The 21,114-nt window shown below is 49.8% G+C and overlaps 1 protein-coding gene across 1 annotated transcript in view; it reads right to left on the reverse strand.

Annotated features, from left to right (window-relative positions):
* U2SURP (U2 snRNP associated SURP domain containing) overlaps window positions 1-21,114 on the reverse strand; it is a 776,636-nt gene that overhangs the window by 424,167 nt on the left and 331,355 nt on the right. Inside the window, exon 17 of the mRNA XM_085633584.1 lies at window positions 6,656-6,735. Within this exon, the coding sequence (XP_085489710.1) occupies window positions 6,656-6,735 (80 nt within the window). The remainder of the gene's footprint in view (window positions 1-6,655; window positions 6,736-21,114) is intronic.

Here is a 21,114-nt window from a genome sequence, read left to right on the forward strand (position 1 = left end):
GAGGTTCAAATATCCGCACTGTGCCAACTCAGTAGCCATGCTGCTAAACGCAACGACAAGTGGCTGGAGCGCACCATCTGTCCGCCGAACTTCTACCAAAGGTCTGGCCTGCACGGAAGAGGGAGAAAGTTGCAGATGAGACCGGCGGAGCGGGTCTGTGAACCACCACTGACGGGGCCAATCCGGAGCAACGAGGACCATCTAGGCCCGTGAGAGAGCGATCTTGATCAGCACCGTCAGAATCGGGGAAATTGGCGGAAAAGCGTAGAGAAAAACCGCCTGACCAATCGAACCATAGAGCCTTCCCTAAAGTCCCTGGGTGGTAGAACCTGAAGGCGAAGTCACGAATATGTCTTGCACCATTCCGTCGTTCAAGACCCATGTGGTTTACGTGAATGAGTCTGCTGAGAGCGTCTGCCGGGGCATTCTGAACACTGGGAAGTTGAGTTGCCATGCCGGTCCGGTTCCTGGCTAACGGCCAAAGCCAAATTGTCTGGGATCCCTGAGACAACACCAGAAACCTGGATCCCGCCAGCTTGTTGGGGCAGAACATTGTCGTCGTATTGACCGTCTGGACAAGCAGGAAGCAGGTGTGGAACGATGGCTGGAAGGCTTTCAGCGCCACATAGGCTGCTCGAAGCTCCACGAGGATGATGTGGTACCTGGTCTCTTTCGGGGACCATGTACCCTGTTGTATCCGAAGATGGTCAGAATGCGCACCCCAGCCATGTAGAGAATCAACTATCACTATGGTTTGCGTGGCCCTCTCTTTGTGGAAGGAAATTCCCCCGGAGGAGATTTTGTGGAGAACACCACCAGCGGATGGACTGTAGAGCTTTTCGTGGTAGCAGAATCCTGTCTTCCCAATCCCTCAGTGTCTGGTCCATTGATCCTCCAGACATTCCTGCAGGGGTCTCATATGGAGGCGTGCATTTGGAGAGAGGAAGACACAAAGCCATAAAGCCCAGGGGAGACGATACCGTCCTCACCGTTGGGGAGGGCATGGCCATGAGAGCTTGAGCCATCCGAAGGATCGATGAGCGTCTCTCCTCCTAAGGACACACATTTGCTGTGCGTGCTTCGATAGTGGCTCTGAGGTGCTGTAGACAGGGTACAGGAGCCGAGACAGACTTTGTGAGGTTGATGTGGAGTCCCAAACGTATTTAGAGATTGGAAGTCCGAATGAAATGCAGGTGCGCTGCCTGAAAGTAGCTGCCTTGATCAACCAGTCGTCCAGATATGGGTAGACGAACACACTGTCTTCTCAGATGCGCAGCCACTATGGCCTTGCGTATGGAACATGTCCGAGGTGTTGACTTCAGGCCGAAAGGCAGCACAAAGTATTGATAATGTTTGTTGCACATTGTAAAACGCAGGAACTTGCGATATGTTCCCCGCTATGGGTACGTGAAAATCTGCGTCCTGCAGATCTATTGCGCATATCCAGTCTCCCTGATTAGGTTGAGGGTAAATCTGATGCAGGGACAACAACTGTAATTTTTACTCTCCAAACCCAAACTCGTTCATGTCATTCTTGCACACTAGAAGCAACAGTGAATATAGTCCTGTTCTTTTCTGTCCCAGAGGAGCCGGTTCTATTGCCCTTTTCTGGAAGAGGGTGTTGGCCTCCTCCTACAACTTGCGTATGTAACGTGATCGAGTTGAAGGGTTGATGGAGGAGAACTTGTAAAACGTATCGAGTATCCACTGCGCACAATATTCAGAACCCAATTGACCTGAATAATCTAATGGAGGCCCGAGAACGCTGAAAAATCTGGGAGGAATAACGCCGCTGGAAAGGGCGGAAGCTGTTCTCTAGGTTTCTCCAAACCTACAGCCTACAAAGTCCCCATTTCGGTCTTCATGCGGGCTACCTCGTTATCCGCATGGGAGCCAAAGAAATGCGCCAGAGAACGGGAGATTGGAAATACACCGCTGTGCCGCAGGCTTCAGAGATGTCAGACGAATCCAAGCATGCCGCCGTAGAGCAATAACATGGCAATACCCGGGGGCCGCCAGGAGCTAATTATCCGCTGCAGCGTCGATGATGGGATTCGAGACCATCAGGCCCTCATTGACTAATTCCTGTAAGTCTTTCCTCCTGTCTCTGGGCAGGAGATCTACAAGTTGTTGAAGGAAACCCCACAGGGATCTATCATAACGGCCCAGCAAGGCAGTAGAGCTGGCCGCCTTCATGGAAGTTGCCGCGGTGCTGTAGTCTGAGCCGCAGCATGCTGTTTTTGTGCCGCCACCACTATGACAATGTCAAGAGTGGGGTCCAACCGGAGGAAGGCAGGGTCCGATTCCGGGGGGGGACGGGGGGGGGGGGGGGGGGACGACAGTGGACGACATTTTTGTCTCTTCCGTAGAGTTGCAAACATCACTGATGTCGACTGTACAGGGAGATTCGAAGCTAGAACCACCTGGTAGGTGGAAATACCGCCAACCAGTGAAAAACCCTCTATGGGGGAAATTCTTGAGAGTAGGAGAGTACCTCCACATATTCGTGGAAGATGTATCCCTGGTATGCCGGAACCGAGACCTTCCATAACGGTGACGACGGGATCTTATGGAAGACAGCAGAGCCCATGCGACCAATGTCTCAAACAAGACCTTGTTCTAGGTCATCGAGGTTCCACGGGGGCCGTAGGCTGAGGAGCCACGGGCCCCTGAGGCAGAGGTGGTGGGTGGGAGAGGAGCCGGAGAGAAAGCGGAGGCATCCCCGGTGGTATTACCAGTGGAGACAGAGCAGGAGACGACCTAGATGGTGAGTAGGTATGCGAATACTCCGAACTAGGCGAGGAAACCAACGTCCCTCACTGACGAACTGGCCACGTGGAAGTAGCCCCAGACTCCCCATCAGAAGACCTCCTCGACGTCGATCCACTGCTCGACGGCGAGAGTCGACGTTGCCTGGAACACGAAGTCCCCGCCGACGATGATAGACTCACCACGGAGCGAGGCCCGGAAACGGGACCCAGATGTTGAGCGTCGGTATTGACCCCTCGACTTCGACCTTCGCATCGATGCGCTCCATGACGTCGAAGGCGAATCTTCGGCGAATCGACATAGTCATACCTGCTCTCACCGTCGACGTCACAGTCCTCGACCGGGACCGCTGATGTTTTTCAGCCATTTTCCTGTTGGGGAGCACCCCAGAGGTCGCAGCATGGGACTTGCTAGAGGACTTACCCTCTCCTTTCCCGGAGGCTGAAGAAGATGCCTTCTGTCTTCCCCGCTCCAACCCAGGGAGCCGAATCTTCTCCCTGTCCGCAGGGTGCGCCTGGAAAAGATTTCACAGAGAAGACCGGTGTCAAATACATAAGGCACAGGCAAACACAGAAAATAAACTCTGTGAGCTCCAGACTTGGCCTTTTGTCCGACTGCAGTCAGGGCACTTGCCAAAAAGAGATGGCCTTTTGACAAGAAAACTGCAGAAATTCTGCCCAAAAAATCACAGCAGAATGTAGACAAAGGCCAAAGACGTCGAGTGAAACTGAAAAAAATCCAGAATCAATCACTAAATGTGAATGAAATACCAAAAAAAGGAAGAGCTAACTGCTCCAGGGTCTCGCTAGCAGGAGCCGGAAAAAAGAACTGAAAGTAACTGGCCTTTGGCTGTGCATCATGGGATACTGAGGGTCTCTGGAAGGGTTCTTAAAGACATGGTATCCATTTACAGACATATAATGGCAGCCTATGGGGCTTGTCTGTCCAACCCTTCATCTCTATCATGAAAAAGGGATTCTTGTGAAGGGGAGTTTCTCTATGTGTGAAACTTAGTAAAATAGTTAAATTTAACTTTTACCTGGCTATCCTTTTCACTTCAGGATGAAGTAATGGCCAGAATAGCCTAGTGTTTTCAGGCTGCATTATTGTCTTTTATTATCTCTTAAGTGTCTATGCAGCTTGGATAAATACGCGGCACACCCTGCCGCGAAGGAGCACCACCCCAGGATGTGGAGGCCACACGGTCTGTTAACGAGCAGGCCGACTTCGTGGGGCACCAACGGATTTAGCATATCCACCGGCACACTGAGGCCCATCTGGGGGGTATGAATGTTACAGCAGCAACAATGCTACTCCATCTGGAGACAAAGGACACTACAAGGCCCATAATGCTCTGCTAGTAGCGGCAGAGCGTCCCATCCAGGGTATGCATTGGAGCATTTAAATGATGAGGGCGGTGTCCTAAGAACCTTCAATTGCCAAAGACTCTGAAGAGAAGTGGGGACACTTCGAAACACATCAGGCATCCATGGCAAATTGAACTGCTTAAAGCTATCGTTGTGCTGGCGGACTGTATACCATAAAGGCTCTTCATGAGCATGTTGCCATTGGAGTGCTCCTTGTACGTTGGGTACTTTGGAGCTTGGATATCTAGATATAGAGAGAGATATATATATATATATATATTACCTACTGGCGGTCGCCAGTAGGTAGTTATAGTTAGGACCCTATTTCCATAGGAAAACCGCAACATTCTATTTTGAATAACTTTGGCGCCGGTCGACGAATCTTCGCGAAATTTTCTAAATAGGTGGGGCGCTACGCTCCGCTCCTACCCTGAAAGTCTCGGGGGGATTCGTCAAGCGGGGGCTGAGATAAAAGGGGGGTCCCAAAACGCGTTTTTCCCATGCATTTTTCCATAGGACCTTTAGACACAGCTACAGCCCGAACGGCTGAACAGAGTTCCTTGAAATTTGGCAGAGAGGTAGTCTACAGGTCAAGGAAGTGCCTTTTGTTGGTTTGGTGTAAATCTGTTCAGTAGATTCTGAGAAAATAGCCTTTAAATCAATATATATATCTGAGCCAGCTTACGGTGCGCTTACGGTGCGCTTACCGTACGCGTATGGTGACGTGCGCGAGCGCGATTCTGATTGGCTGTTAGATCTTAGTAAACATTCGAATCGGTCGAAACCAGGAAGCGGCGGCCGCCATTTTCTCTCTCGCACTCTGAGTGGGGATTAAAAAACAAAGGACAAAAACATGTAAAGGGGCTGTTTAGACAGCTCCTAAGCACCTAGCCATGTTGGGGGGAGTCCCCAGAGATCCCCCAAGGCCAAAAACGGAATTTTAATTTTTTCGATAATTTCGCCGATTACGCTTACCGTACGCGTACGGTAAAAAATTATTTTTAAAAAAAATTATCCATATTCTCCCCACCCCATGTGCAAATGGTGCCCGAAGGGCACCATTTGTGCATGGCATATCACTGAAGTGAAAAATTAAAATATTACCTTTCACAACGAAGCGCATCATATGTCCTCCATGTGCGCACGGTGCGCGAAGCGCATCGTGCGTACATGGCCCATCTAGTGTAACGTGGGCACGCGGTGCGCGTAGCGCACCGCGCGCCCACCGTGCGTGCACGGCACTAACTGCGTAAAGTGGGCGCGCGGTGCGCGAAGCGCACCGAGCGCGCACGGAACGAACTGCGTTAAGTGGGTGCACGCCACGAATGGCGTAAAGTAACTTAGCATTTTAAAAAACGTACAAATTCACTGAAAAAACCATAGGTTTCACACACGTTATAGTTAGCGGAAATTTTACTGATAAAAAACCAATGAAATTCCCCCGTTATAGTTAGTGCAGGCAACTATAACTCACGCGACCGCAATCTTCTGCTGATGACATATGTGTCTTTATGAAAAAAAAATATTTGTAATACATGTATAGCTAAAAATTTATGGAAGAAGACATGGGCAAATAAGTGTCTAAATACAGTATTAGCATCAGCAGAAGATTGCGGTCGCGTGAGTTATAGTTGCCTGCACTAACTATAACGGGGGAATTTCATTGGTTTTTTATCAGTAAAATTTCCGCTAACTATAACATGTGTGAAACCTATGGTTTTTTCAGTGAATTTATATATATATACATACAATACCCTTTCAGGCCCTGTGCTAATCCTATACTTAAAGACTTTGATAGAAAAGCAGACATTTGAGGTGAGCAGATCTAGAGTGTCGCTGGTGTTGAGTGCTCTAGACAGGAGCTGCTTTCCACCTAAACTTGAGAACTATCCAGAGTGCTCCGCTTTTTTTCTGCATAATTTATGCATCAGTCTATGCCTGTAAGGGTATTGTTTTTACTTAAACTGGGTGATCCCTTGTGGCTGGACAAAGCTATACCTCTCTGAAGAGCTCCAAGTAGAGCGAAACACTGTGTCAGGGGGTGCTTTTACTCATTTCAGGTTGGCTTGGATGGTATTTTACCAATTCAAAGCTGCAATACTGTGCCTGGAGTGGGAATTGTCTTTTGTCATTTTACAGCTTGGCATGGACAGCACTGTGCTAGTCCTATGCTTAAAGACCATGCTGTAGAAATGGCAAAATACTTTTTCCCTTTCTATCTTGGCATGGATGGCACTGTGCTATTCCTATGCTTAAAGACACTGATAGAAAAGTAGACATTTGAGGTGAGCAGATCTAGAGTGTCGCTGGAGTTGAGTGCTCTATACAGGAGCTGCTTTACATCTAAACTTGAGAACTACCCAGAGTTCTACGCTTCTTTTTTGTAGATATATATATATATACACAATACCAAATCTGTTTACCAAGCAATGGCATTTCCAAATGCTAGAACAGCAGTTTACTCACGGAGGGCTCGAAACAAAAAAAATAAAAAATTACCAAGATACAAGAATACTTACAATTTTCTGTAATATGAAGCATTGGCAACTTTAGCACATGAGTTGTACAACACATCTGAGACCAAATACAGTCTAGCAATCTGTGGTAAAAAAGCATACAAATTAGTGATGCAAATGTTACTGCTCTTAAAAAGCAGCAGTAAAAGAAACTAAATCATCTAATGAGCAACACAAACACTGCTGGTGCAAATGATCATTGGCACAAAGTGCATTGTATATGATCTAACTAATGAAGGCTATGCAGCTTTAATTTAGTGGAGGAAGCATGAATATGACATTCTGTGACTCAAGGTAATCCATAACACATGCAGGAGGGCTTAATCAACTCTAGATTCTCAGGATATCCACATTACATTTGCAGGGAAGTAATATACTATTGAAATCATTTACATTGTCATTTAGAAAATCAAGTGAGTGTGAACGAACACAAAAATTAAAAAAGTTACTTACCTATAAGTATAGTTCTCCAGTCTTTCACAGCTCACATCCATGAAACATAACACAAAAACACAGCACTTTTATGCATGTTGGTCTTCGTTCCTCAGAAGTATAGTAGTTGCTCCTTTTGGCAAGAGCCTACTCTGTGCCACCCCTCCCCATCGCATCAATTTAGGCCCCACAGGGAGCCCACCCTACAGTTTGAAGACCTCTACTCTAACGAGAAATGTTTTGATATTTCAGTCAACAATATATGGAATCAGTAGTCCACTGAATGCAGCTCAATTAAAGCTTTGATGGAGGAAAGAAAATCCTCCAAGGTATGTACAAACACAACTGTCTTCATAAAAGCTTTTCAGCCAGAGTATTACTGTTCAATAGTCACAGTGCTTATGGTGTTTTTTATTACTACTGCAAGAGGACCTATTTGGAAGAGAAGATGCGACCCACAGGTAATTCTGTAAACATCAATACCACTGGCATTTTGTACATCATCAAAAACCAAAGTTTGAGAATTCCTAGAAGGTCCCCAACGCTATCATCATCTTTGTGTTGCATACTCAACGGCAGTTGAATAGGAGCCAAACAAAACGTTTCCTTCTTTCATAAAAATATTTCTGGTGGCTCCATAATCTTATAGCAGATTTCTTACATTTTAAATACTCCTTCAGGCTTCATACAGGTTGGGAACACTTTTACCCAAGCAATGGCTACAGCCACAACTCCACCTATAGATGTGACGTTCACTGAAGTACATTAGGCGACAAACAGCATGCTGGCATCACTTACTGATATTAATTTCAAGTCCCACTGTGACGTACAGTAAAGAACTGAGATCGCCACAACAAAACGTACAAAAACTGCAAATCTTGCAACCTAATTTGTTTTTATAACTTTATTTTTCAGTTTTGTAAAAAAATGACAATAGAAAAACAGCAAGCAGACGTGTGCACGGTGGACGGTAAATTACACTTATCATATCTTAACATTGCAACAACATTTTCCAAGCACTTGAGCCTCCCACTTTCATCCAAGGATCTTGCAACCTAATTAATCATAACACTAACTATCAGTGCAGGAGGAAAGGCAGATGAATTGTGAATCCACCAGAAATATCACTGCCAAAGTTAAGTAACTTTTTTTGATGAGATACATGCTCTCACAGATTCCTCACTTTAAGAATGAGTATCAAAACAAGATCTCTCTGAGATGTTGAACTGCGTAATGCTGGCCAACCGCAACACAAATCGGACAAAATACCAAGCACCTAGTGCTTGAAAACCAAGGCAGTGGTGCTTTGCAAAAGTATGTAAACATGACCATAGTTAGTGATAGATTCCTTACCTTTAGAATATCCCCAGGCGTCAGACTGGATCCATAAAGTTTTTCGTCAGCAGTACCCCTGCGCGTCGGTAGGCGTCGTTGTACGGCTCCGCGTATGTCGCTGGCATCGTAGTCGCCAAGATGACGTCGCTGGAGTTACTTAGACATGCCCACGCATGCTGACATCAGTTCTGTACACGACTTTCCGCGCCAGGAACGCAGAGCCATGCAAGATACTGACCACTGGTGCATTGAAACTAGGACCCTGAAAGGGATGACCTTAACTCTAGAAATCAGTTTGCAGAACGGGGAGGATGGGTGGGGCGGTAAGGAATCTATCACTAACTAATGTTTCTTATATCGTTACACAAGTAACTTGTGCATCTGAAAGAGAAATGTTAGTGATTGATTCCTTACCTTAGAATAGATACCCCAGCAATACCAACTCCGGTGGTGGGTCTGCAAACAAAGATCACACCAGAAAGTCACGGAGAACAGAACGGCCAAAGAAGCAGTCTCTCCAAACTGGACTGTCAAGGCAATAATGCTTAGTAAAAGTGTGCAGCAAGGCCCAAGTGGCTGCCCGACAGATGTCTTGCAGGGGGACAGCACGTCCCAATGCAGTAGTAGCTGCTGTCGCTCTGGTAGAATGGGCGCGCCACCCCACCGGAGGTTCCTTTTTAGCCAGAGAATAACAGGCTTTGATACACAAGACGACCTAGCAGAAGATAGTCCTCTTGTGTACAGGCAGGCCTTTCTCGCTCACGTAGCCAACAAAGAGCTGGTCATCCACCCGGAACTGTTGAGCGATTTAAGTAAAATGAAAGCGCACGTTTTGGGTCCAGACGGTGGAGCCTCTCTTCCTCACTGGAAGGGTGCGGAGGCGGAAAGAAAGTGGACAGGGTGATAGTTTGCCCAATGTGAAAAGCAGTGACAACCTTCGGCAACAAGGAAGGACGAGTGCGAAGCACAACCTTGTCCGGATGGACAGACTGAAAAGGAGGCTTACAGGAAAGAGCCTAGAGCTCACTCACGTGCCTAGCGGAGGTGATGGCAACCAGGAAAGCAGTCTTCAAAGTTAGGAAACGAAGAGGACAGTTGTGAAACGGCTCAAAAGGAGCGCACATCAAATAAGTAAGAACCAGATTCAAATCCCACTGCGGCATCACAAACGGAATAGGAGGGAAAAGGTGAGTAATGCCTTTGAGAAATCTATTAACAACAGGGGACTTGAAAAGAGAGGGCTGATCAGGGAGCATAGGAAAGGCAGAGATTGCAGAAAGGTAGCCCTTGATAGTGCCCAGAGCAGAGCCCTGCCGGGCCAAAGAAAGAAGGAACAAAAGGACCTCTGAAAGAGGGACAGAAAGGGGATCCACAGCCTTTGCTGTGCACCATGCCACAAATTTGTTCCACCTGCAGGCGTATACCGATTTAGTGGAGGGACGCCTGGCTGCCAGAATGACATCACAGACTTCAGGAGGGAAGTCAAACGGAATCAACTGTCGCCACTCAATCTCCACATATGTAGGTGGAGGCTGGACAGGTTCGGGTGGAGGACCGTCCCCTGCTGTTGCGACGAAAGATCCTCCCGAAGAGGCAGTTGGTTCGGGGGATCCATGCTCATACTGAGTAGCTCGGGATACCAAACCCTTCGAGCCCAGTGGCACCTGATCTTCAGCACTCTGTGTAGAAGTGGTATAGGTGGAAAGGCGTACAATAGACCACAGCTCCACTCGCGGCGAAAAGCGTCACCTAGCGAGTGCCGCCTTGGAAATTGCAACGCGCAGAACAGCTGACATTGCACGTTCTCTTCGGTGGCGAATAGATCTAACCAAGGCTCTCCCCACTGTCGAAAGAGACCTTGCACCACCTCCGAGTGAAGACGCCATTCGTGACCCATCAGGCACCGGCGGCTGAGTTCGTCCGCCCTGTCGTTCAAAGAACCTGCCAGGTGTTGAACCGTCAATAAAATGCCTTGACGTTCCAGCCATGTCCAGAGGCCTCCTGACATACGGTACACGACCCCCACCCCGCCTTGTTTGTTGCAATATCACATGGCGGTGGTGTTGTCTGTGAACACCTGCACCACCTTCCTTTTGACAGAGGGAAGGAATGCCTTCAGTGCAAGAAGAATCGCCCGAAGCTTCAGAGGGTTGATATGGAGCCGGGACTCCGCCGGAGACCAGAGGCCCCTGATCTCCACATCCCCCATGTGGCATCCCCATCCCAGGATGGAGCGTCACAACTGTGTGCTGCGGTTAGGGAAGGGAGAGGAAGAGCGATCTGCCGCTGACCCAATGCTGATTCGTGAGCCACCACTGCAATTGTCCGATATCTGGACGACGTCGGACAGGTTCCCCTGATGCTGCACCCACTGGAACTTCAGGTCCCACTGCAGAGCCCGCATATGCCATCTGGCATGGTTGGTATGCAGGAGGCCATGAGGCCCAGCAGCCTCAAGGTCGACCGGACCGAAACCCGGGACAAGGGCTGAAAGATCGGAAACATAGCCCGAATGTCCGGACTCGTTGTTCGGGAGGATAGACCCGAAACTGCACTGTGTCCAGAACTGCTCCGATGAAGAGGAGCTTCTGAGAGGGAATCAGGTGCGACTTCGGCACGTTGATGGAGAACCCCAGAAAATGCAGGAGGTCGGCCGTAGTCTGGAGGAGGGAGACGACTGTTTGGGGCAAGCCCGCCTTCAACACCCAGTCGTCGAGATAGGGGAAGACTAAAACCCCTGATCTGCACAGATGAGCTGCAACCACCGACATCACTTTCGTGAACACCCGAGGGGCGCTTGTAAGGCCAAAGGGGAGCATGGTAAACTGAAAATGCTCCTGCCCTACCATGAATCGCAGGTAACGCCGGTGGGCCGGCAGGACGGGGATATGAAAATAAGCGTCCTGCAGATCTAACGCTACCAACCAGTCTTGCGGTTCAAGGGCAGACAAGACCTGAGCAAGTGTGAGCATCTTGAACGTCTCCTTTTGGAGGAAGCGATTGACATCCCGAAGGTCCAAGATAGGACGCAGGCCTTTGTCCTTCTTTAGAACCAAGAAGTAGTGGGAGTAACAACCACAACCTACTTATGGCATCAGAACGCGCTCTATGGCCCCCTTGGCCAAGAGGGCCCTAACTTCCTGCTGGAGAAGTGCCAAGTGATCCCCGACATTCGGTGGTACTGTGGTGGCATGGCTGGAGGAGTAGTCTCGAAGGGGGAGGGAGTAGCCCCTCCGGACAAGCTGCAGAACCCACCTGTCCGATGTGATGGTGCACCAGTGGTGGAGGTGACGGCGAATCCTGCCACCCACTGTCGTCTGGTGCGCCTGAAACACCGGACTAGGAAGGTTTGGAGGCAGTGGCTGCAGGGGGGTGGTGGTGGACTGACCTGCACGCTGGCCCAGTGACCCGCCTCTGCGGGTCCCACGTCCGTGGCTGCGCGGATACTGTTCCTGCGCAGGCCTGAAAGGAGCGAAAAGCAGAAGGAGAGCGTGTAACTGAAAGGCCTAATGAGTCCTTAAAATGTTCCAACGCGCAATCTGCTTTATCGCCGAACAAGCGAGTGCCATCAAAGGGCATGTCCATCAACGTGTTCTGGACATCCCCAGACAAGCCAGTCGGCCTCAGCCAAGCGTGACGGCTTAGCACCACTGTCGTTGAAATCCCCCTGCCCAGCGAGTCAGCAGTGTCAAAACCACAACGGATGGTGAACTTGGCTGCGTCTCTCCCCTCAGCAATAGCTAGTATCGTCCGAGCCTCCACCGGACACTGAGGCAGCACTTGCGCAACTGTATCCCATACAGAATGGGAATAACAGCCCAAGAGACATGCAATGTTCACAGAGCGCAGGCCTGAACGGGCGGAAGAAAAGATCTTCTTCCCAAACTGCTCCAGTTTATTGGATTCCCTGTCCAGAGGTGCGGTAGGGAATGCGCTCTGGGATGCAGAGGCTTGGACAACCAAGCTCTCGGGGGTGGGGTGTTGGGAGAAGAAAACTGGGTCGCCCGGAGCCAGGCAATGGCGTCGGGCCACATTCTTGTCCACAGGAACCCCTGTGTTGGGCAGGGACCAGATGCCCAAGAGAACATCTGAGAGTGCATCGTTAAAAGGCAGCAGCGGCTCCGTAGAAGCAGGCCGAAGCACCTCTGTCAGGAGGTTAGTCCTGACGGCCACAGTGGGGAGCTCGAGGTGGAGAACCTCGGCTGCCCTACGCAACACCATAGAATATGAACCACCCTCCTCCGTAGCCACGGTAGAAGGAGACAGTGTGCCAGGTTCCGGAGCATACTCCAGGTCACCTGCATCCCCCATTCCTCATCCCAGTCCGGTTCTAACTCGCATCGAGCGGCGAGAGGGTCCTCAGACCCCTCCCAGTACTCCACAGCCTACTGAACAGGTGGAACATATTGTAGTTCGTGGATATAGGGATAGATGTTTCTATAATGGCGTCGGAATCGATGTCGGTAGACACCCGTCACGCACCGGCTCCATACCAGGGAGGAAACCGGGGATGGAGTCGGCCGGGTCTGCGGCCGGCGATGCCGGTGGAGGTCGTACAGGGCCATCCGGCATGGACGGAGATCCAGGCCTGGATCCACGGGGGTTCCTCGGTGTTGTCAACGACATCGGGGCCAGCGACGTCGAAGAACGAGGACCCCCAGTCGAGCGCGCTGGGCCCGACAGTCAGAAGACAAGTGCCATTGCTGACAGGAACTCCTGCAGCTGGCTGTACGACGATGCCTACCGACGCGCATGGGTACTGCTGACGAAAACTTTCCGGATCCAGTCTGAAGCCTGGGGATATTCCAAGGTAAGGAATCTATCACTAACGTGTCTCTTTCAGATTAGTCACATCGACACGAATGAACTGTGGAGGGAATAGTCTACTTGGATGCAGACAATAACCCAGGGCAAAGTAGTACTCTTGGTCACCACCTTACCCTTTTTTAGCTCTGGTGAAACCCACAAAGGACTGATCATCTACCCTACCCTGTTTTAATAAGTGGGATCAACGTAATATGACATCACATGCCTGGTTGAATGTGGAAGATAGAATTAATATGAAAGTCTAATACGCTGGCCCATACCTAATCCAAAACCCATTTTGGGGCAAAAAGGATGGGCAAAATAAAATGGCCTTAAGTTCTACGACTGTGAAAGCAGAACTAATCACCACTAACACAACTATCTTTAGCATACGTCATCGAACAGAGGAACTATGCATTGGTTCAAATGGATATGCCAAGAAAGTGAAAACAAGGTTCAAACTCCACTGAGGAACAATGAAAGGAATGGGAGGAAACAAGTAAAACAAACCTTCCAGAAAATGCACCACTAGAGGCAATCTACACCAGATCCTTTGCAGTTCCTTCTGAGATCTGAACCAAGTCGGTGAGATTTCCCTGATGCTGTGCCAATTGGAACTTCAAGTCCCACTGCAGAGCCCACATACGCCATCTCACGTGTTTTACCAACAGGAGGCCATGAGGCCCAACAGCCTCAGAGTCAAATCTCGCCGAAATCCAGGAGAGAGGCTGAAATATCGGAATCATAACCTGAATATCCTGGACTCGCTGCTCGGGAGGATAAGACCGAAACTGCACTGTGTCCAGAACAGCTCCGATGGAAGGGAGCGTCTGAGAAAGAGTCAGGTGTGACTTCGGCACGTTTATAGAGAACCCCAGCGAATGCAGGTGGTCTGCCGTAGTCTGAAGGTGGGAGACGACTGCCTGGGGCGATGACGCCTTCAACAGCCAGTCATCGAGGTAGGGGGAAGACTGAAACCCCTAACCTGTGCAGATGAGCCACAACCACCTCCATCACCTTGGTGAACAACCAAGGGGCACTGGTAAGGCTGAAGGGGAGCACTGTAAACTGAAAGTGCTTGGGCCTACCTTGAACCGTAGGTAACGCCTGTGGCCCGGCAGGATGGGAATGTGAAATTAGGCATCCTGCAGGTCCAGCGCTGCCATCCAGTCTCCTTGGTCTAAGGCAGACAAGACTTGAGCCAATGTGAGCATTTTGAATTTCTTCTTTTTGAGGAAGAGATGGATGGTCCGAAGATCCAAAATGGGCTGAAGAACCTTGTTCTTCGGAATCAGAAAGTAGCGGGAATAACAGCCACTGCCTACTTCTGAAACTGGAACCCTTTCTATAGCTCCTTTGGCCAAAAGAGCCATAACCTCTTCTTGGAGCTGTTTTAAGTGCTCCTCCGCCCGCCGTTCCTGACTTGGCAGAATAGCAGGAGGAAAATAAAGGAAAGGAAGAGAATAGCCCTCCTGGACAATCTGCAAGACCCACTTCTCTGTTATACACCTCCAGCGGGGGAGATGATGACGAATTCTCCCACCCATTGAAGTAGTGTGGTCCTGCAGAATCAGCCTAGGAGTGCTTTGAGACTGCGGCTGCTGGGGGCAGTGTGGTGGACGACTTCTGACCTCCATTCCGAGGACGGAATGTACCGCGTGTCCATGCGCAGCTTGGGAAGTTTGTGCAGGACGGTGGCTAGGATAGGGCTGACGCGGCTGGAAACCCCTTCTGTTACCACGAAAGAGGTGAAAGGAAGACTGGCCACGAGGAGTGGAGGAGAGGCCCAAAGATCTGGCCGTAGCTCGAGAGTCCTTGAACCTGAGTCAGCCTTTTCCCCAAAAAGGCGGGTTTCATCAAAGGGCATGTCCATCAAATTGGCTTGGACATCGCCTGAGAAGCCAGTTGTACGAAGCCAGGCGTGGTGCCTCAAGGCCACTGTCGATGAAATGGATCTGCCCAGCGAATCGGTCGTATCCACACCATATCGAATGGTGAATTTTGCCGTATCTCTCCCGTCCTTGACAGCCTGGGAGAGCACAGCCCAGGCCTCCTCCGGGACTTGGCAGCACTTGCGCAACCGTCTCCCAAAGAGTGGGAGAAACAGCCCAATAAGCATGCGGTATTCACCGACCGCAATGCCAGACTGGAGGAAGAAAATAACTTCTTCCCTAAAGAGTCCAGTCTCTTGGATTCCCTATCCGGTGGGGTGGAAGGGAATGCGCCGTAGGAAGTAGAGGCCTGCACCACCAAACTTTCTGGGGTGGGGTGTTGGCTGGGGAACTTTGGGTCGCCCGGTGCTGGGCGATGGTGGCGTGCAACCGTCCTGTTCACAGGAGCTCCTGGTGCTACGTTTGGACCAAGTTCCTAGTAGGACGTGCCTCATTAAAGGGCAAAAGGGGTTCCAGAGGTGTAAGCCCCAGGTTGAAGCACTTCAGTCAGGAGATTGGCCCTGACCTGCACTGAGGGCAGCTCCAGTCCAAGTACCTCAGCTGCCCTCTTAACCACCATAGCATAGGACGCTTCCTCCTCCGTAGTCACTGTAGGTGGCGAGAGCATGCCAGTGTATGGGGAAGTATCCAGACCACTGGTTTCCTCAAGTTCCCCATACCAGTCCATAGTCTCCTCAGAGACATCCTGGTTCTCTAAAGGGTCTCCAGACTCCTCCCATTCCTCTCCTGAGCCTAGCACGTCCACAAAGCACTCAGGCGACAACATAGAGCCCCTGGGCTCTGTCGACGTCGTTCCGGCTCCGTATCGTCGGGGATGAGGATGGGGCTTGGGGCACCAACAGCCGCCGGCGAAGCCGCTGGCACAGACTTCAGGTTCGACGTCGGGGAAGGTCGTGTTGGTACAACCAGTGTCGAACCGGACCCGAGATCTGACCCCTGAGGCCCCACCGGCGCCAAGCCCGAAGCAGACTAAGTCGAACCCAATGGTGCCCCATCCGACCCCGCGGAGCCCAAGGGCTCACCAACGGAGTCGTTTCGCTCAAATACGTGGCACATGGCCTAGTAAAAATCCTTAATTTGAGCGCGAGTCGTTCCAATCCCGGAAATGGAGGGAGGCGCAAAGTCGACTCTGGTTCTGGCTCCGCATAACCGTGCCTAGAGCGTCGGTGCTTCTTACCTCGCTCGACGACGGACGTCAGTTGAGGTGAAGTCAAAATCTTCTTGGGTGGCTTCTTCTTGTGCCTCTTCCCGGAGTGTCCAGATTACCTCGAACAGGAGGAAGAGGACTTAAGGCTCCGAGAGTGATCCCGCGACCTCCCGCTCAACTGTGTCGACTGCCAGGCTGCATGCAACTTCAATACCTGCTCCCTCAAGGCTTTCGGAGCAATCACCCGGCAGTCGGAACACGACTTCAGATCGTGGTCACGTTCAAGACACCACAAACATACGCGGTGGGTATCGTAACAGACATCGTGCGGGAACAAGTCCCGCACAGTTTAAACCCTGTCTTCCTACCCGACATCCCTCGCACACGAAGTCTTCAAAAATTTCGACAAAAGTCGAGAAAAAAGCCTGCCAAAAAGCGGCAGAGGGGTAGCTCTTCCGGGATTGGCGCTTAACTGGCACGGAAAGAAAAGAACGGACATCCGCACGCCTGGGTGGCGCCTATGTAGGCACCGCAACGTCATAACGGACGTTGCTGACGTTATCGACAACACGCGGAGCCGAATGGAGCCACCCGACGTCGCACACAAGGGGTATTCCTCAGCAAAAGTTTCCGGATCCAGTCTGACCCCTTGGGAAATTCAAAGGTAAGGAATCTGCAGCTAGAAGTCTATCAGATGGGGATATGTTAAAAATCTAGCATGAAGCTGGCCCTCCAGGACCTACTTGGAGAACCCTTGTGCAGATTGGTGTCTCTGATCATGGAATAGGAGCGGCCTATCCCAGACCAACGATGATGGCCATGACAGGCCTTTTGCTTTTATTAGCAGGAGGTTATTCCCCAGAGAACAGGGTTGGAGTGCCACTGAGAGGGAAGCCTTTGCTATGGTTTGGTCACTGAAGAAGCTTAGACCATACCCGTTTGGTACTCACTACCTTGTGCAAACCGATCACAGACCTCTCAGATGGCTGATGCAAATGAAAGGATAAAATCCCTAACTGTTGAGGTGGTCCATCTCACGATAGAGTATGAACTTCACAGTGGAGCACAGACCTCGGACCGATCATGCAAGTGCAATGGCCTTTCCAGGCTTTTCCACCTGGATGAGAACTCTCTTGGAAAAGGTTAGTCTCACTGTCTTTTGTTCGGGGGTGGGCTGTGGAGGAAAGTACCCCCTTTAGTCATGGTCCCCCCACTTTGTGCCTGGTATATGATGCAACTTTGACAGGAGTTCAGTGGGTTCCTGCTACCCAGGTCCCCATGCCAGATCTATTTCTGTAAAACTGTCCAACTGTTCCCGCCAATGGGCAAGATCTTTAGCAACCCCTGTAGTCCTTAGTAAATGGTACCCCTGGTACCTAGGGCAGGGAGGCTAAAGAGGGTCCCTAAGGGCTGCAGCATGTATTGTGCCACCCTAAGGAAACCCCTCGCCACACTCATGCAAACTGCCACTGCAGGCTTCGAGACATAGTGCAGAGAAAAGTGAAGATACGCTGTGGCACATCTCCTGTGTGCCATGCCTCAAGGCGCTGCACGCAATATAATTAAGTCAGCCCTACAGAAGGCCTTACAACCCTACGGCAGGGGTCTTTATATTACATATGTCCCGGTGATGTCCATGTCTATTCTTGGACATTGGCAGTGAACGGGTAAGCCATCTTGAGTAGATGTACTGGGCACTGGTGATTGCAAGTTCCCGACCTACATGATGGCTTCACTGAAACTAAAGATCTTTGGTATTAAACATCTAATATTAATAGGCCCCCACTGATTCCAGTGATGGATTTATTAAAACATGCACCCAGAGGGCACCTTAGCGGTGTCCCCATAACACCTAACAATCTCTAGTGCATTGGCTCAGTGGTGCAGACCAGCCAGCCACTCTAGACAGGTTTCTGACCCCTGCAGGTGAGTGCCCACGCTCTGAGGGCAGAAACAATGCCCTATCCAGCCGGAGGTGTTCTCTCCTCCTCCAAGCATGATGACCAAGTAATCAGCATATCAAGGCAGGAGGCTACAAAGACCTCTGCCGCCTTTGATATGTGACTGAGGCTTCCCCCGGACAGGGAAAATGCCACTCCCTGCCCGGGTCCATTCAACACCAGGACAAGCAGGAAAATTAGTTAGCCAGGAGGCGTCCTTTCTATCAGGCCAGTTCCACCCCTATGTGAACACGAAAACTGGAATTCCACATTTTGATTTTTGGTGGAATTAAGCTCACTGGGTCAGGGTTATGCCCACTTCCCACAGGAAGTGGTCATATAGAGTGCAGTCACCCTAAAGGTACATAGCCCGTTGGATACTACTGATCACTCCCCATAATGCCTCTTAATTGAGCATTTAGGAGGCACCCCTGATACAAGGAACTTCGATTTGAAGGATCATGAAGATGAGGATAAACAAAAAGCTGCAAAAATGAGAACTGAAGACTTGCTGTGGACTTTTGGTATCAAACCCTGCCTGCACCAGTCTCGACAATTGTAACCAAGGGACTCGTCGTGCAGCTGAGCAACTGCCAAAAACCCCGATTAACTACCAGCCCATCACAAAGTGACAGCAATCTCCCTTGGCGTACAGGAGCTGCTCCCCTGCGGACTGCAGACACCGAAGATGGTGAGTCAGTTTCACCATGTTGCAGCTCCCCAGCCAGTTCGACGCAGCAGCCGCTCAGGAAGATGTACCTGTGGTCTTGAATGTCAGATTGGTCTCCCCACCAAATAAGAGGACACCAGGACCGACTGGAGTCGCACAGCACTAATACCCAGCGTACTGGACCCCTTGCAGCAAACAAAACCTGTGAGAGCCCAATCCGGCCTCCCACTGTTCCGAGACCAAGCAGCCATTGAAGGGCGTGAGCACCGCAGAGCCACTTCCAGAGAGACCCAGCTGTCCTGATTTCTGCACCCTCAACCGGCAAGACGGACAAACGAGAGGGTCTTTAATGTACAGAGCCCTGCCGACCTATCGACTCTGCACCTGAGCACCCTAACCCGGGTACCAGAGAACTGACTGTGCCTCCTTGCTCTCAGGACCCTTGTGACCTGACCCCCCTGTTGGGAGCTCCAGGACTTGTCCACAAGTTCCCCCTCTGCACCCTGTTTCTAGGTTGATGCCCTTATTTCCACCAGCATAGCACGCAAAGTTTCCAACCAAACCAGCACCTCTGCTCCCGGACACCCCGGGACAGGTAACAACTAAATGCTGGTGGTACTTTGGACCTTGGCCCCTATGAACTTAAGTCCTGAAGGAGACCCCAGAAACCAGAGCGTACATAATTGTATACAACATATGCCTTTTTTCCCCCATAGGAAAGCACTGCTGCGTAAAGATGCATTTAAGTGAACATTTTACTTACCTGTAAAAATCAATATTTTAAAAAGTACTTCCTAGATGATGAAATTCTTGGTATCAAAATGTATATAAAATGACTTATTTTTCTAAATTGGTCTCGGATTTATTCTTGCATGTGTCTCCTATATTGCCTCTGCGAGTACAACAAATGCTTAGCACTATCCTCTGATAAGCCTGCTCAGCCACTCTACAACAAAAGAGCATTTAGGTGTTATTGGTTTACAGAGGCAAAAATGACAAGTGTTGCCTGGACCCTACACAGTGTACCTTGTCATTTGCCCTCTATATAAAGAGGCAGCTTCCTAAACATCCCATTTCCTAACAAGTAGACTTCGTATACAGCAATAGGACCAGCTTTGGCTGCATTGAAATGGCTTGGAGAAGTGACTGATGTTGGGACCGAATTTGCTGTGCCAGAGACAGCAGGTCACATATTGATGAAGATAGCCAACTTGTGCTTTTTGAAAGCCTCTACCTGCCAACAGAAGAACCTACCGGAGGGTGTTACCTAAAACAAGGGATCCACATAGGAACTTGGTCACAGGAGAAAAGCACCCCATCTTTGCCTCATTTCCCCATGGTGATATAAAGATAAGCACTGTGTGGCTTTTGTGCCCAAAGCCAGGGCAGTGGCCCAGAGAAGCAGCTTCTAGATTTAGGAGGATATAGAGACTTCCCCTGTAAGTATGCTACATATTTTAGCCCCATCTCATGGACTGCTTTTGGGTGCATCCGCAAACCGATGCTACATGGGTGTATCATCTTGAGATTTATCCAAGCACCACAGTTAGAATGTGGGTATGTAACCTAGATAGGCTAGTGACAATAAGCACAGGGCTTGAAGCCTGAAGATTTAATGGGGATATAGTCCGAAAAGTGACGAAAAGGCATTAAAAGTCCTGTATCAGTGGGAAAAAGAAACTGAGGTCAACAGCATGGTTTGTTATATTAAATGGTTACCACGCCTGCAGCAAAAACCTTTTAATCCATTCTGGCAATTATTAAGGAGCGGCTTTCCATTATTCTATGATTCTTTATTCCATTACTAAAAACAAGGTTAAAAAATGTTCAAATGTGTACAAATCGGCATTTGTTGACAAAGTATCAGCAACTGAAAATACAATGTGTATCTTGAACGCAATTGAATATGCTACTTACCAGTATGCATCTGTTCTTGGCATGTAGGTCTGCTGACATTCATATCTGTGCATAGATCGCCGCCTAGTGTTGGGTCCGGATGTTTGCACGTTGTTGTCCTGGAAGAGTCTTCGAAGTATCCTTGGATAGGTGACTCCTCCCCTGGACTACAGTGCGCATGGGCATCCTCTCCATCCTCAGATTGTTTTTCGCCATTGTGGCAGTGATGGAGTAGATACAGAAAGTGATGACCATGCTATACAGTAATTCTGAGAGCTGCAGCT

This window comes from Triturus cristatus, chromosome 11 (genome assembly GCF_964204655.1).
Source record: "Triturus cristatus chromosome 11, aTriCri1.1, whole genome shotgun sequence".
Lineage (NCBI taxonomy): Eukaryota > Metazoa > Chordata > Amphibia > Caudata > Salamandridae > Triturus > Triturus cristatus.